This window comes from Echiichthys vipera (assembly GCF_963691815.1).
Source record: "Echiichthys vipera genome assembly, chromosome: 22".
In the NCBI taxonomy this organism is placed as follows: Eukaryota; Metazoa; Chordata; class Actinopteri; order Perciformes; family Trachinidae; genus Echiichthys; species Echiichthys vipera.
The window spans coordinates 13,120,740-13,134,416 of record NC_139847.1 but is presented as its reverse complement, the minus strand read 5'-3'; the positions used below and the strand labels follow the sequence as shown (position 1 = coordinate 13,134,416).

General features: G+C 40.7%; 1 protein-coding gene across 1 annotated transcript in view; it reads left to right on the top strand.

Annotated features, from left to right (window-relative positions):
* LOC310964431 (solute carrier family 24 member 2) overlaps positions 1 to 11,857 on the top strand; it is a 43,521-nt gene extending 31,664 nt beyond the window's left edge. Inside the window, exons 7-11 of the mRNA XM_083937560.1 lie at positions 2,997 to 3,079; positions 9,927 to 10,061; positions 10,194 to 10,283; positions 10,644 to 10,810; positions 11,380 to 11,857. Of these exons, the coding sequence (XP_083793686.1) occupies positions 2,997 to 3,079; positions 9,927 to 10,061; positions 10,194 to 10,283; positions 10,644 to 10,810; positions 11,380 to 11,629 (725 nt within the window). The 3' untranslated portion in view covers positions 11,630 to 11,857. The remainder of the gene's footprint in view (positions 1 to 2,996; positions 3,080 to 9,926; positions 10,062 to 10,193; positions 10,284 to 10,643; positions 10,811 to 11,379) is intronic.
* The last annotated feature ends 1,820 nt before the right edge of the window (positions 11,858 to 13,677 follow it).

Below are 13,677 nucleotides of genomic sequence, written 5' to 3'. Positions count from 1 at the left end.
CACATGAAACAGCTTTCCTAGCTCTGTCGAAAGGTAACCAAATTAATCACAAGCACCTTTAACGTTCATTAATTAACACATTATATAATTTTGTTTAATCCATAAAAAACACTAAAGTGCAAAGACAACATGTTGTGGTTCAACATATGACAGTCTCTAAGGGCTTTCCACACGACACTGAGCCTCAGCCTAACACCATGTCCTAATTGAATGTGACGCGAGTGATCGTCAGTGACAAAATCAGTTTGATTGCATGAGTTGTCTAAACGATTACTCCTCATCCCAGGACAAAAAACCTAAAGGAGCTAAACAGGGCCAGGTGAGGTAAAACCATGGAGTGAATGTGTGTGTCTTGTGCACTGCAGGGCTTCTTGTTGTATGTGTGTAGCAGAGCCGACTACAGCTTAGGGCTTGTTTGCAGGATTATCCCCTGAAAATCAACTTGACCCGTGGCTAGAATTTGCTTGTGCTAAGTAAACAATGGAATTCTATAATGTTAACATTAGTTACATATTCCAATGGACACTTAATCCTGGGCTAGTATAAGTGCATTGTGATTGGTATAGCCCTGGGTTTAGGTTAACCTCAGGTTAACAATGTGTTTGTGTAATGGGGCTAAGTTAGCCCAAGGCTAAGGATAGCTCTTTGATATAAAATGCAGAGTGAAACACCAGCTAACCAGCTGCTGGCTCTAGCTACAAATTTACTGCACAAATATGAGATCAATCTTCACATCTAGCTCTCGAAAAGAAAGGGAACAAGCGTATTCCCCATAATGTTAAACTATTCCTTTAATTAAATATTAGCTATTTTACACAAAGATCATTTTTCTGTTTATGAATAGACATTACCTGGCTTAATATTGCTTGTATTAGTCATCAGGTTGGCCCACTGAAATAGTTAAAGCTGCAGTCAACAACACTTTTTTGATCATATTCACTGAATTCGACACAAAATGCGCCTCTACGTGCACCTAGAGCCTATTGTTTGCTTTTCAAAAATCGACCACACCCATATCATCCTGTCAGGGCTGTGTGAGAGGCACATTTAGTGCACACACCACGGATCCACGCTCCCCCCCCTAGCTAGGCATACACTTAATGATGTTAGCAATTGCTATCTATGAGTAAGTTAGCCAGCCTACCTCTGCGTAGCGTGTACTCTATGCTGTTTATCGATGAGAGAAGAGATGAGCACGTTCACAGGAATCTGGTGCACACGCACTGACGAGCACTTGTCTGTAGTGGGGGAGGGGCGTGAGAGTTATTAACATTCGAAATTTGACTGACTCAACTCGATTTGCGTGACTTGCCGACTGCAGCTTTAATGAACGTCACAGCCGATGTTAAACAAGCATGACATTATCAAGAACTGCCAAATTGATTGCAAGTGTTGTCTTCAAGCAGCATTTAAATCAATCACAGTCTCTGCCAAGTGTAATTTATGTGTTTTCACTTCAAAGAGCATCGGACCAAAGGATAAACAGGAGGCCAGAGGAAGCACTTTCATGGCCACAATGTAGTCAGTGCAGCAGAATCAAAGCGAGGCATAGATGCTTATCAACAAGGCAAAATTATGCTAACAGTGCCACATTAACATATTACCATTTTAATCCAATTGCATGACTGATAGTCATCACAGCATACTTTACTTTTCAGGCCTCACATATCTTAAATTGGCGTCTGTAGTAAAAATAGGAGAACATTTACTGTCAGGGTAGTCTAGTGTATGATGCATGTGATAAGATTCATAGTCCTTCTTTATCTGTAATATCACTGCATTCAAGCCAGGGAGTGATGTCATGTGGTGGACGACAGTGGTATCAAGTCACATTATCCACCTGAGAATCTTTCTAATTGTGTCAGAACCACACTTGGATTAGAGCAATTTCCATGGCAATTATAGTTTTATCATCTGATTACATGGCTTTCGGCTTTCTATATTTTAATAAGGGCTGTTAAGTAAGTCTCGCCTCAGTCGTATCAGCCACTACCAGGATATAACGATGAGGGGAAACAAATAGACAGTAACTCAGACATGCATATACTTGTTCATACACAGAAAGATTAAATAAACAGCTTTATTTCATTCAATATTAAAGTGAGTGTCTGAGCAGGTCAAGGTGCTATATAAACCCTGTGGAAGTATCAAAATGCTCAATCTACAGAGAAACGCACAGAGCCTGAATTCATAATGTACCTTTAAACAAGCCATCAGGACTTCTGTACGGTTGGGATGTAACAACTATACTATATATAGGTGCTGCTACTGTGCCATTCCCTGGCTGCAGTAAAATGCAGAGATGCGCAAATGTGGAAGACATGAAAATGCTGACCCACTAGAGCAGACTGGTCTTTTTCAGGAGGTAGGCTCAAAGAGACAGCAATTAAAAATTTCAGTCAGAAGGTGAATACAGGTATATCCAGACTGACAGTATTAGAAAAAACAATCTGTTTTTTGAACATTAAAGCATGTAAAAATGTATTAGGAGAAACCCAAATTACAAGTATGAACATGAAAATTAGCAAAATATGGGACCTTTAATGGAACAGTCTTAATGCACTCTTACAGTACATATCGAATTTTCTCATGTTCACCTGAAATTTTAATAGTGTCATTAAAAGACATTGAGAGGATCCAAATCTGAATGACACAGACTGAGACAGTGAATTAATGCTGAAACAATTAGTCAGTTAATCAATTAGTTGATCAAAATATATGTAATTACAAATATAAACATGCACTGCTTCCTGTTTATTGACATAGCTATAGCTTTCAAATACTTGTAGAGGAGTACAGTATTTACCTCTGAACTGCATTGGAGGGGATGTATAAAAAAAAAGTACTTTGATACAATTTGTGTCTGTGGGGTTGAAGGGCTCAACTACTGACCATGTGCTGTCTCCAACCTCTCTCTACATCACAACAGTGAACACAGCTTTAGCTTTAGTTCCTCTAAATGCTTCTCACATTGATTATTTTCAAACTTCCCACAGATAAGAACCTTCCAAACAGCTCCAGCGTGGAAGTGGAAGTGACACCACCCATGAATGGAACAGCAGGTCAAGAGGGGGAGACGGTAAGAAATCACATTACATACAGATTGTGTACACACACAAGACAGCAGCAAGAAACTGCAGTGTGTCTTTACCAAACTTGTTTTTTTTTCTGCTCAAAATGTCCTCTATCTAACTAAGTGGGCCATGTTATGAAAAGGGAATAGAATTGACATATATCAAAGTTTGAGAGACATTTGTGGATATTTTATCATCTCATCCGTGTCTGTGTTCCACCTTGAGTGTGATTGATGCAGAGGTTGACTTGACTATGGCACAGGTCACTACTGCTGATAATTTCCCAGCATGCACTATGGCGAGTTCTTCCATCTTTAGCCAGAACTGCCAAAGACCCTCCTCCTCCCACTGAGTTCTGTAATCACACTCCTCACTCACCTGCTGCTCCCCGCCACTGGGTGCTGGAAATGAACACACTCATGCCTCAACACACAAACAGAGTCTTTGACGTACGGCCAGGAACTTCTCAGAGTGACACCTGCAGCAGTTGCGCTGGCATGAGCGATGATGGTAGGACGAAGAGACCCGCCAGGCCAGCAGACGGTCCTGGGGCAAAAGGGCAGCAATTCAAAGTGGCACGCTGAGAGGGAAGCAGTCAGAGGAGACGGCTGTGTCGGTCCTCCTGCTGGATGCTCACTCATTTAATTGACCAAGAGTAACCCCAAGACAGACTCTCTAGGAGAATTTCTTTCAAATATCAGCTCTACACACCCACATTTCCTAGTATTTTTTCTCAAGGCCTTCATCTAATTTCATCTAATCTACAGAAGCCCTTAGAGACTAGTGAGATATTATTTTTTTCTGCTGATCCATTTTCTAAGTCTGATCTAAATGGTTTTATCTCAATGTTAAGGACTTAAGAACAGGAGTAAAAAAGTTTTTGCAGTATATTTTTCTACTTTTTTTTTCACCTGCCAAAGAAATATGATACTGGAACATCGATTAATGGATCGCTTGAAATATTGCAACATTTATTCGTATCTTTGCCTCGACTGTTTATGTTGCCTCTCTTGCCTGTGTATTTATCTGATTCACTTTACCTCATTTTAAGATACAACACTACTACATTTTTCCCTTTTTTTACTCTTTCAATTGACCTGTACTGCAAGGTTTTATAAAATGCTTTGCAAATAAACTGTAGCAGTAGCTTTCCATTCAAAGGTCTCCCGAAGACTTCACATCCCACTCTGAATCAAAGACTAATCTCTGAAAAACCCTGCTTTAAAACACAGAGTTAGAGAAACTGAATGATATATATAGGAGGCAGACTATACTGCACAAGAAACTGCTTAAGATGAGCCCTGATTCACAACATGGCCGTGTGTATTGACCTATTCCACTGCACCAAGTTGTTCTCAGATTGATCTGTCGTTCTTGGGTTAATAATAGTCTTTACAGATAAAACTGTCATCAATCCCTTGAAGCTGAAAATATTTGTGGCCATAAAAATGGAGCCCATGTAAGAAAACTTTTAGACACCTCAAAACGTATCTTCTTGAGATGAACGCAGAACATCGGATATATGAATATATATTTTTCAGTGTGGTGATTCACACAGTTTGGGAGATCTGGACGCTCATTAACTAATAATCTAATTCCCACACACTGCTATTTTTGAGAGGTATGTCACACAGTGCACCTGTCTGTGTCAGCCAGGAAGTAGCTGGAAACAGCTCACACCTTCGTATGCCACCAGAGGCCCCGACATACTAATTGTTCAATTCCTCCTGGATGCCTTGACAACCAAGATTGGTGAATACGAGGAAGGTTAAGGTCAAATTAAGATCTTCAGCAGACTTCTAGAACAATTTCCCAACTTCCTTTTTCATTGATAAAACCTTTGAGAGCTGTGCTGACAGAAATGATCATGAACTGCAATGATTTATTTTTCATAAAAGCAGCATATTACATGGTATACATTTATCTGGTCCTGATTGTAGAGTGCTTTTTTTCTTGTAAAGATGAATGATGAGCACATTCAGGGTATGACTCACACCAAATTGTCTTTCTGTAAAAACAATGTTTTTTCTACTTTCAGCACACATTTTGAATATGTATGAGATTGTAAAGCTCCTGTAATCAGTTCTTTAAATAACACACTGGAAAAATAGAGAAAAACATAACCAATAAGAATTTGTGACTCATCTCTACGTCTATCGTAACTAAAATGATTTGAAAAAGACTTTGTATCTATCATAGGCTTCAAGAAGGAAGTAACATCAGATCTTTTCCCTTTTCCTTTTTGCTAAATACTATGAGAATTCATATCCAGATGGAGTCTCTGTGTCAAAGATAAATCCAGATAGCAGATGTCGATATTCACACCATGACAGCTGATACGGTAGTACATAGATAAATAGTTATGTTTCAAAAAGATGAATCACGTGTGTGAAAAAGAACACTTTTGATGAAACACTTCTAATAGCCAAACTACTAAAATAAATTAGTGTAGCTTTTGAGTGTCAGATTACACCTGTGCTGTTCTGTGCTAACCATGATCATATTCAGAAAAAAAATGAAAAGATCAATGTTGTTTTAGATAGATGGATGCATTGTGTCCATATTATGATACTAAAAGTTGGATTAACAAAGTAATGCATGGTGCAGCCTTTTTGCAGCTGTGCTTTTCTGCTAACACTTTTTGTGACCATTTTAACTCTTGGAGCTTTGTTGCCGGTGCACACGCTTCCCTCTGGGAAGAAAAAAAAGAAGCAAATGTCACTCCTCCCCTCACAGCTCTATGGTGCCTGGTAAAAGTCAGTGCCTTTAAGCTCGGAGTTGGCAGTGTTGCCAACTGAGGCACCACAGGGCAGGAAAAGCCCCCAAGGGGCTGGCATTTGGGAACCAACCCAGAGTAGGGAGCACCATCTCTATGTGGTACTTGAACAGAGAAAGCAAGTAAAGCATAAATAGATGAATGACAGACTCACAGTGTGCAGTGTCAGCTAGAAACCTGCATGCAGTCAACATATCCATGAAAGACCTGCAGGGCAAACTGCAATCTAATGCCATGCTTCCTGGTCGGACATAAGAAGAAGCTGTAGTTACAAGTTAAACTACAAACACTGCAGCCAACACACAGTAAAAGTGATTACACCTCTCATATCTTTACTCCCATGAAAAGCAGTAGATTTGTTTCAGAATTTATCTTTCTGAAGCCTCAGGCTTTTGGTTTTAGGCCTTTAAACAGAACAATGCAGCCATCTGGATATGGAGAGGAGGAGAAATCATAATGCTAAGCATAAGTGATGCAAGCAATGCCTTTTGTTTGGCAGCTCTGATTACCAAGGTTACCAGGCAATACTTAACAGCAGTATCTGTCACAGCAGAATAAGCTCCATATGATTCAAGATTCGTGCAGTAGTCATCTTTAACATGGGTATGCTCAGCCCATGTGATTGAAGCTATTAAGTATTTATCCTAAGAGGAAAATGACCATTTAGCGAGCAACATCTGTTGTCAACAGCTGCCCTGCTTTATGCTTTTCTGCCCAGTCTGTCTTTTGCACCCTTTTGCAGGCAGCAAAAAAAAGACTCTCAAAAGGGCAGGAGACAACATCTAGGTCATCAGTGTGTTCTGCTAAGATCTGCATGTGTGGACCTGTTCTCTGCAGGTCCCTATTGCTCCTTACATCCTGTATAATTGGATACAAAGGGACCCAAGACATGTTTCCACTCTCAGAGGGCTTTGTTGTTGTACCATTAAAGTACCAGAATGTTTATTTGTGAGTCTGATTTTGCAGCAGTAGGCACAAAAGCAAAGGTTCATGCCATGGACTGCATAATAAAGTTAGTTAGTTAGTTAGTTAGTTAGTTAGTTAATTTTTTATTGTCCACGGTGTGGAGATTCGTCTTTGGTCTCAACCAGCAGGACAACAACAACAACAGCAACAACAACAACAACAACAACAACAACATTTACACACAGACATCTTCAGGGCAAGAAGCAGGGCAGCAGTGACACATTTTATACACATCAGCGGGATATGGTGTTCAGTACCCCAATCGCTTTCGGAATGAAGGAATTTTTAAAAATGTTACGATTTGCCCTTGGCACTTTGTAACGTCTACCCGAGGGAGGAAGTTCAAACTCCCTATGCAGTGGATGGGACGGATCGTTTGCTATTTTGACAGCTTTTTTCCTTAGCACTTCCTCGTACATACAACTTAATTGTTTCTGCTTTGTCCCTATGATTTTTGAGGCAAGGTTTATTATTCTCTGCAGCTTGCTTCTTCCTTTTACGTTTAGCATACCACGTAGCCATATTAAAAGTTAAAATGCCCTCAATAAGGTTCTTATAAACTGTTTCCATAATGCGCTTGCTCACTCTGAATGAGTTGAGTTTGCGCAGTAGATGTAGACGTTGGTTACAGGTTTTAAAAATATAGTCTGTGTTTACACTAAAATTTAAATTGCAATCAATACATGTACCTAAGTATTTGAAACTGTCTACTACCTCTACAACTTGTCCCCTAATTGTAAGGGGCTGCACATGGTCCTTTTCATTAAAAACAAGTTCCTGTGTTTTTGTGATATTCATCTCATCTTCATCAAAGATGGACGTAGCTTCTTGGTCTGAAAAGGGAAGCTAATGTGGAAGTGGCTTAAACCTGCATTCTTTCTCATTTCCTGCAGTGTGCAACTCAAGTGGTCGCAAAAAGAAACCGTGTAGAATTCAATAGGAAAATGAGCCTACCTCTCACTTCTTCAAACCAGCACGATGTTCATTCTGTAAATTATGGTCCCATTTAGAGAAAAAATTGAAAATAAGGCAGGGGATGTTTTAGGCTGTGGCTACCTTGTGATTTCCCAGGTCGCTGCGCTAGCGTGAGGGTACAATTTTAGCAATACATACACACGCCACTGTGTACATTAAAATAGCCGTTAACTTGTTTATGGGTGTTGTCTGTGTTAATGTCTCAGGACTCTGAACCTCTCACAGTGTGTTTTCCCTTAAGAGTTGATGGTAACATTATAGTAACCTGAAAATGTCTTGATCAGCGTTCAGTTGCATCTTGCTAACAAAGCTTATTAACTGAGCTAGGGCAAGCGTTAGCTGTGAACATTTGAAAAACTGGCCAATTTGAACCAGCTCTGTGTCACTACAGCGAACAGCGCCAGCAACTGGAGTTTTCGGACTCGGCCACCAGCATCCACAGGATGACTTGTGCCAACCAGTTGAAAAGTCAGTTTTCCTCTTTAGCATTTAGTGCAGTGCAGCATCATTGAAACAACAGCTGAGCGCAGCCTGGCACTACTTAGCACTCCTCACCAGCATCGCCTCCTTGTCCAAATATGCTCACATCTGGTTTAAAAACCCCAAGATGGCGACGGTCAAAAGGCATTCTCCTTGCTTCAAAGCGGTAGTCCACAAAACAATGGGTGACGTCACAGCAGTTACATCCATCTCTATTATACAGTCTATGGTTTATGCTAGAGATGATTTCATTGTATTCCTTGCCTCAGTATGTGTCATCTTTAGACAGTGACAGCTTTATTTGATGCTGATCTGCACAGAGGTGACAGTCTTTGGCTCACTTAGAATTCCAGTGGCAGGCCCAATCAGGCTGTGGGGTGTCTGCCTGTGCAGCCGGCATCAGCAGTCAGAAGTGCTGATCCCCTGATGACTGAAGAGGCAGAGCCCTTCAGGCTCAGTGCAATCTCCCAAATCAGTCATCAAAGTCCTCTGTCTTAAGGGCATTGCAGAGCAAGGGCATATGCACTTCCAGGTCCTGCTATCAATTTTTGTTCACCTCTGTGCTGTCTCTTCCCTCTTCAAGTACATATGTTGCAAGAGTGCTGCCTACCTCCCTGGATAGTTGCTATGGAGAGGTGTATACCAATGAGACTAGTTATCAAGGTCATGAAAAAGCTTCGATTGTTCCGAATTTTTCCAAGATCCCTTTAAGAAAATTTAAAAAGCTTGACTCAACTTAGTGTGCTATTTTCCTCATATTCCCCTGACATTTACTTCCAAGATTGTATGATATGTGGAGACCAAAGACTGTATATGAAGATGAACAACACTTCTCCACTTCCTCTCAGTGTACAAAAGTGAAGCCAAAATATTCCAGTTCGATTCCAGAGTCTGTGCAGTAGGGATTGGGTGGAATCAGAGTCCCATCCGAACACTAGCCCGAACAATCGTAACTCAATCAAGATGTTTCACCCCTTTTTTATCCGTCTGTTAAGTTGTGACGTAACGCCCTTTCAAAATACAATTTTCGGGCCCTAGCCGGTCCAAGCCTGGTATATCTATAGTACACATTCCACAATGCTGTTTTCAATGGCTTTGTTTGAACAGTTCTAAGTAAAAACCACAATGTGATTGTCATTTTACCACTTTCCTATTGCTGATAGGTGTCTCACTGAAGAAAGAAGCCATCGTAATGGTTCTCGTTTGGACCAGGAAATTGTATTTTGAAAGGGTGTTACGTCAGACTTAATAGCCCCATATCATCAAATGACTGATTCGATTCTGATTCAAATGACATTGACTTTTCAGTTTGGCCAACGTCCCATCCACTAACATGAAGGGGGGTTGGGTTTATGGTGATTATGATATTTGTCCTCACTTTTGGGGAGCTGCCAAGCCATCCAGCTTTATATACAGTCTATAATGCAAACATGTAAGCTTTATGTGGCAATCCCAGTTACAAATTGAAGAAGTTAAAAGTTCCGCAAGAAATTTTAATTTAGGCAACATCACTATTCGTTAAGTTTAGGAAAATATAGTTCCTTGGGTTAAAATAAACCCTTGAAAGAAAGCCCTGAAGGGTAACTTCTCCGGTATGCTACCAAATATAACTTATAACTTATTTCCCTCTTTCTGTTCTTTGGTGGTCCTCTCAGGCTGAGGATGAGGAGGAGGACGACCAGCCTCTGAGCCTGTCCTGGCCCGAGTCCGCCCGCAAGCGCCTCACCTACCTCTTAATCATTCCTATCGTCCTCCCCCTGTGGATAACGCTGCCTGACGTCAGGAAGCCGGTGTGTGAGGCCGAGTTCTCAAAAAATTTGAAACAAGAATACCATTCTCTTTGGATGGATAAGTGTGGAGTCACTATCTGTGTGATTGCTGCTAATTTCACTATGCACTCTTTTTCCTTCTGTGTCCTTCAGACATCAAAGAAGTTCTTTCCCCTCACCTTCCTGGGTGCCATCACCTGGATTGCAGCCTTCTCCTATCTAATGGTGTGGTGGGCTCACCAGGTACACGATTCCCAAAGACTTGCTCACTCCCTAGGACATGACAATTGGATGTTATGTGATCATGACAGCAGTCCCAGAACATTGTAAAATCCTAAAATAAGCATAATCCTTGTCAAAAAAACAAAGGCAATATGCAGTTGTCTTTTCTCTCCATTTCCCATCCTTGACATTTATAGTTAAACCATATTCTATAATCCACCCACTCATACATAATTACAGCTGTCTTATTCAATATAAAGAGATAGTCAGAGCTACACTTTTGGCACCTCTAAAGCATCACGAGTAAATTAAAAATAACTTGAACAAAAGATTAGGTCTTATTTACCCAAAAGCTTAGTTTCGTTTTTTTCTTTTTTGCAGGTTGGAGAGACCATTGGGATTACAGAGGAGATTATGGGCCTGACTATATTAGCAGCTGGAACCTCCATCCCTGACCTCATCACCAGTGTTATTGTGGCACGCAAGGGGCTGGGTGATATGGCTGTATCCAGCTCTGTAGGCTCCAACATCTTTGACATCACTGTTGGGTATGCCATCTCAGCATGATTTGACTCTGTGCACTCTTTTTAATACCATATTATATGCCATAACGTTTTGACCATGAGTCCTGAGATCTCTTACATTAACATGATACAGTGTTTGTTGGGATAAATCTCAAGTGTAAAATACGAGCGGGTGTATGGGTATTTGACACTGTGGGCTTGAGAACAGGCTGCTTACATCACTGCTGCAAGGTGAAAGATAAAACTGTATGTCAGCAAACACAAGATTTTCAGCTGCTGCCAAGTTGCTCTTCAATTTGGTTTCGACTGAATTACAAATGTATTATTTGTTTAGTATTTATTGTTGTTGCTCTGCTGAGTGTGAGCAACGTGATATCAACAAGAAAACAAGTCTTGGCCAGAAAATATGCTGCTTTACAAACCAGCGTCATATTCCTGCTTCTTATCTAAGACGTCCTTGTTAGCCAGGATTTCATTTTAAACTTGGGTTTGATCAAATACAATTTGTGAAAAATCTATGAAAAACATGTATTGTTGAATCTTATTACATGAAGCATAATTACTAAATAACTAACGTGTTTGTGTATTCGCAGACTGCCATTCCCCTGGCTCATGTGGTCCTTTATAAATGGCATGAAACCGGTGCAAGTCAGCTCCAACGGCCTCTTCTGTGCCATCGTGCTACTCTTCATTATGCTCCTCTTCGTCATCATCTCCATCGCCGCCTGCAAGTGGCGCATGAGCAAGCTGCTCGGCTTCATCATGTTCATGCTGTATTTCGTCTTCCTGGTGGTCAGCGTCATGCTTGAGGACAAGGTCATTACCTGTCCGGTGTCTGTCTGAGGACCTTCGAAGGACTCGCTTCCTCTCCCTCGTCACCACCACAACCACCACCAACACAACCATTCTTCTTGTCTGCCATCGCTCTCACCTGGCCCTTGTGATCCTTTACCCCAGGAACGAAAGAAGATTAAGGACGACTGGATGAGAGATTATAAAAAATATGAAAAAAAAGGATTCTACCGATATTTTCAATAAACAGGTGGTAGAGAGGAGGGGTTGAACCAACACAGGCACAAGACTTTGGCTTGGCTAGTTTAGCGTAGGCCTAACCTGAGTGGATTTTTATTTAATGTTATTATTATTATTATTTAATTGGCATGTGGGGGTGGGGGGATGAGGGGGATGGGTGTACCAGCCAAATATAGAAGCATTATGCATGCCATTAGTGTCACTAGACAAGCCGGAATCAAGACCATGCCTGAAAGGTTGAGGAGAATGACCTCCTGTGAACTTTGGGGGGAAAAAACAAACTTTTAATAATTAATGCAGTGGCTGAGCTGAAATTGTGAACACATTTGAACCCACACTAAGACTAAGACGCCATCGCCAAGAGTGAATAGGACTTTGTTTATGAGGAAATGTCAGACTGTGTGGGTGAAACGTGTTTCCTGTTTGATGGTATTGAGCGAAAGAATCTCCTGTGGGCTTTGCACCTGAACAACATGGGATGAAACACTCTCACCGGGCAGACAAGCTTCTTCTTTGTTATTTCTTATTTGCAAATTCATCATGCACTCAGTCTGGATGATGAGTCAAAGCTTCCCCACTTCCCTGCCGAATGTCATTTTCACCACTGAATGTCTCTTCAGAGGATTCCTCTTTTTTAAATTTTTGGTTTCTTTTTTCATTGAATTATATAGAAGTAGCATTAGATGTACTGTAATAGTATTAGTTAATGTAGAGCCATCTAGACAATCTGCTCTTCTTTTGTTATTTTGCCACTAAACACAGATTCTGATTGTACAGGATTTTGTCATGCCTCACACACGCTGACTGACAAAGGCAAAAAAAAAAAGGCCTAACTGAAGTGTAGCCTCTCAAAATATATGCTAGCCTCCAATATCTTTCACTGGTTGGGAAAAAAGGCATGAGTACTTCAGGCTCAGTAAAGTTCCGTAATGAAGTCAATGTCAAAAAAATACACTTGAAAAAAACAGTGTTTAAGCGTCATGGTTGATTTAGATTAGTCAATGTGTAGTGCTTTGTTCACAGTAGAACTGGGCTCAACTCACCGGCTAGTCAAGCTCCTGAGGTAGTAGTTTCAAGGAGTCAACTGCATGTAAAAATAGACACTCAGAGGTGAATAATACAAATCAACATTTAAGAAGTTGTATACCAAAATGTATACTTTTTCCAAACATGTTTCATAACTTCTTAATGCAAACCAGTGCTCAGTCTATGTAGAAAGTGTCAACATGTATGGTCAATGATATCTATCAAACTTGTGCAATTTCTTTTCTAATCAAAGGTGCTTTTGTGTGCATGTGTGCAATCTGCATTTGAAGTCATCACACAATGACCATTCCTATATTTATCTATGACTAGAGGTTATACTACCAGTATTTGCAACTAATTGCAAAACAAAATATACACCAAACTGTGTTTTATACTGGAAATAGAAATCATAATCATAATCTCTCCTTAAGCTACATAGAATGTGGATATCACAAATTTAACAGCAATATACCGTGTGTGTGTGTGTGTGTGTGTGTGTGTGTGTGTGTGTGTGTGTGTGTGTGTGTGTGTGTGTGTGTGTGTGTGTGTGTGTGTGTGTGTGTGTGTGTGTGTGTGTGTGTGTGTGTGTGTGTGTGTGTCGTTGAGAATCGCATCACCCCACCCCTCAATTGTCTGTCCCTCGCTGTCCTTCCTGTCCAATATGGTCCCACAAGAAAAAAAGGGGATGACCATTTCTCCTAAAACTGACCCCTCCCTGTTAAAGCTGGCCAGAAACACCCGCTTTACCTCAACAAAGCCTCTGTACAGCAGCGTAGTAACTGTAACATAATAGTAAATAGATTCTCTGAATGTGTGAGGAAAAATGCATGCAA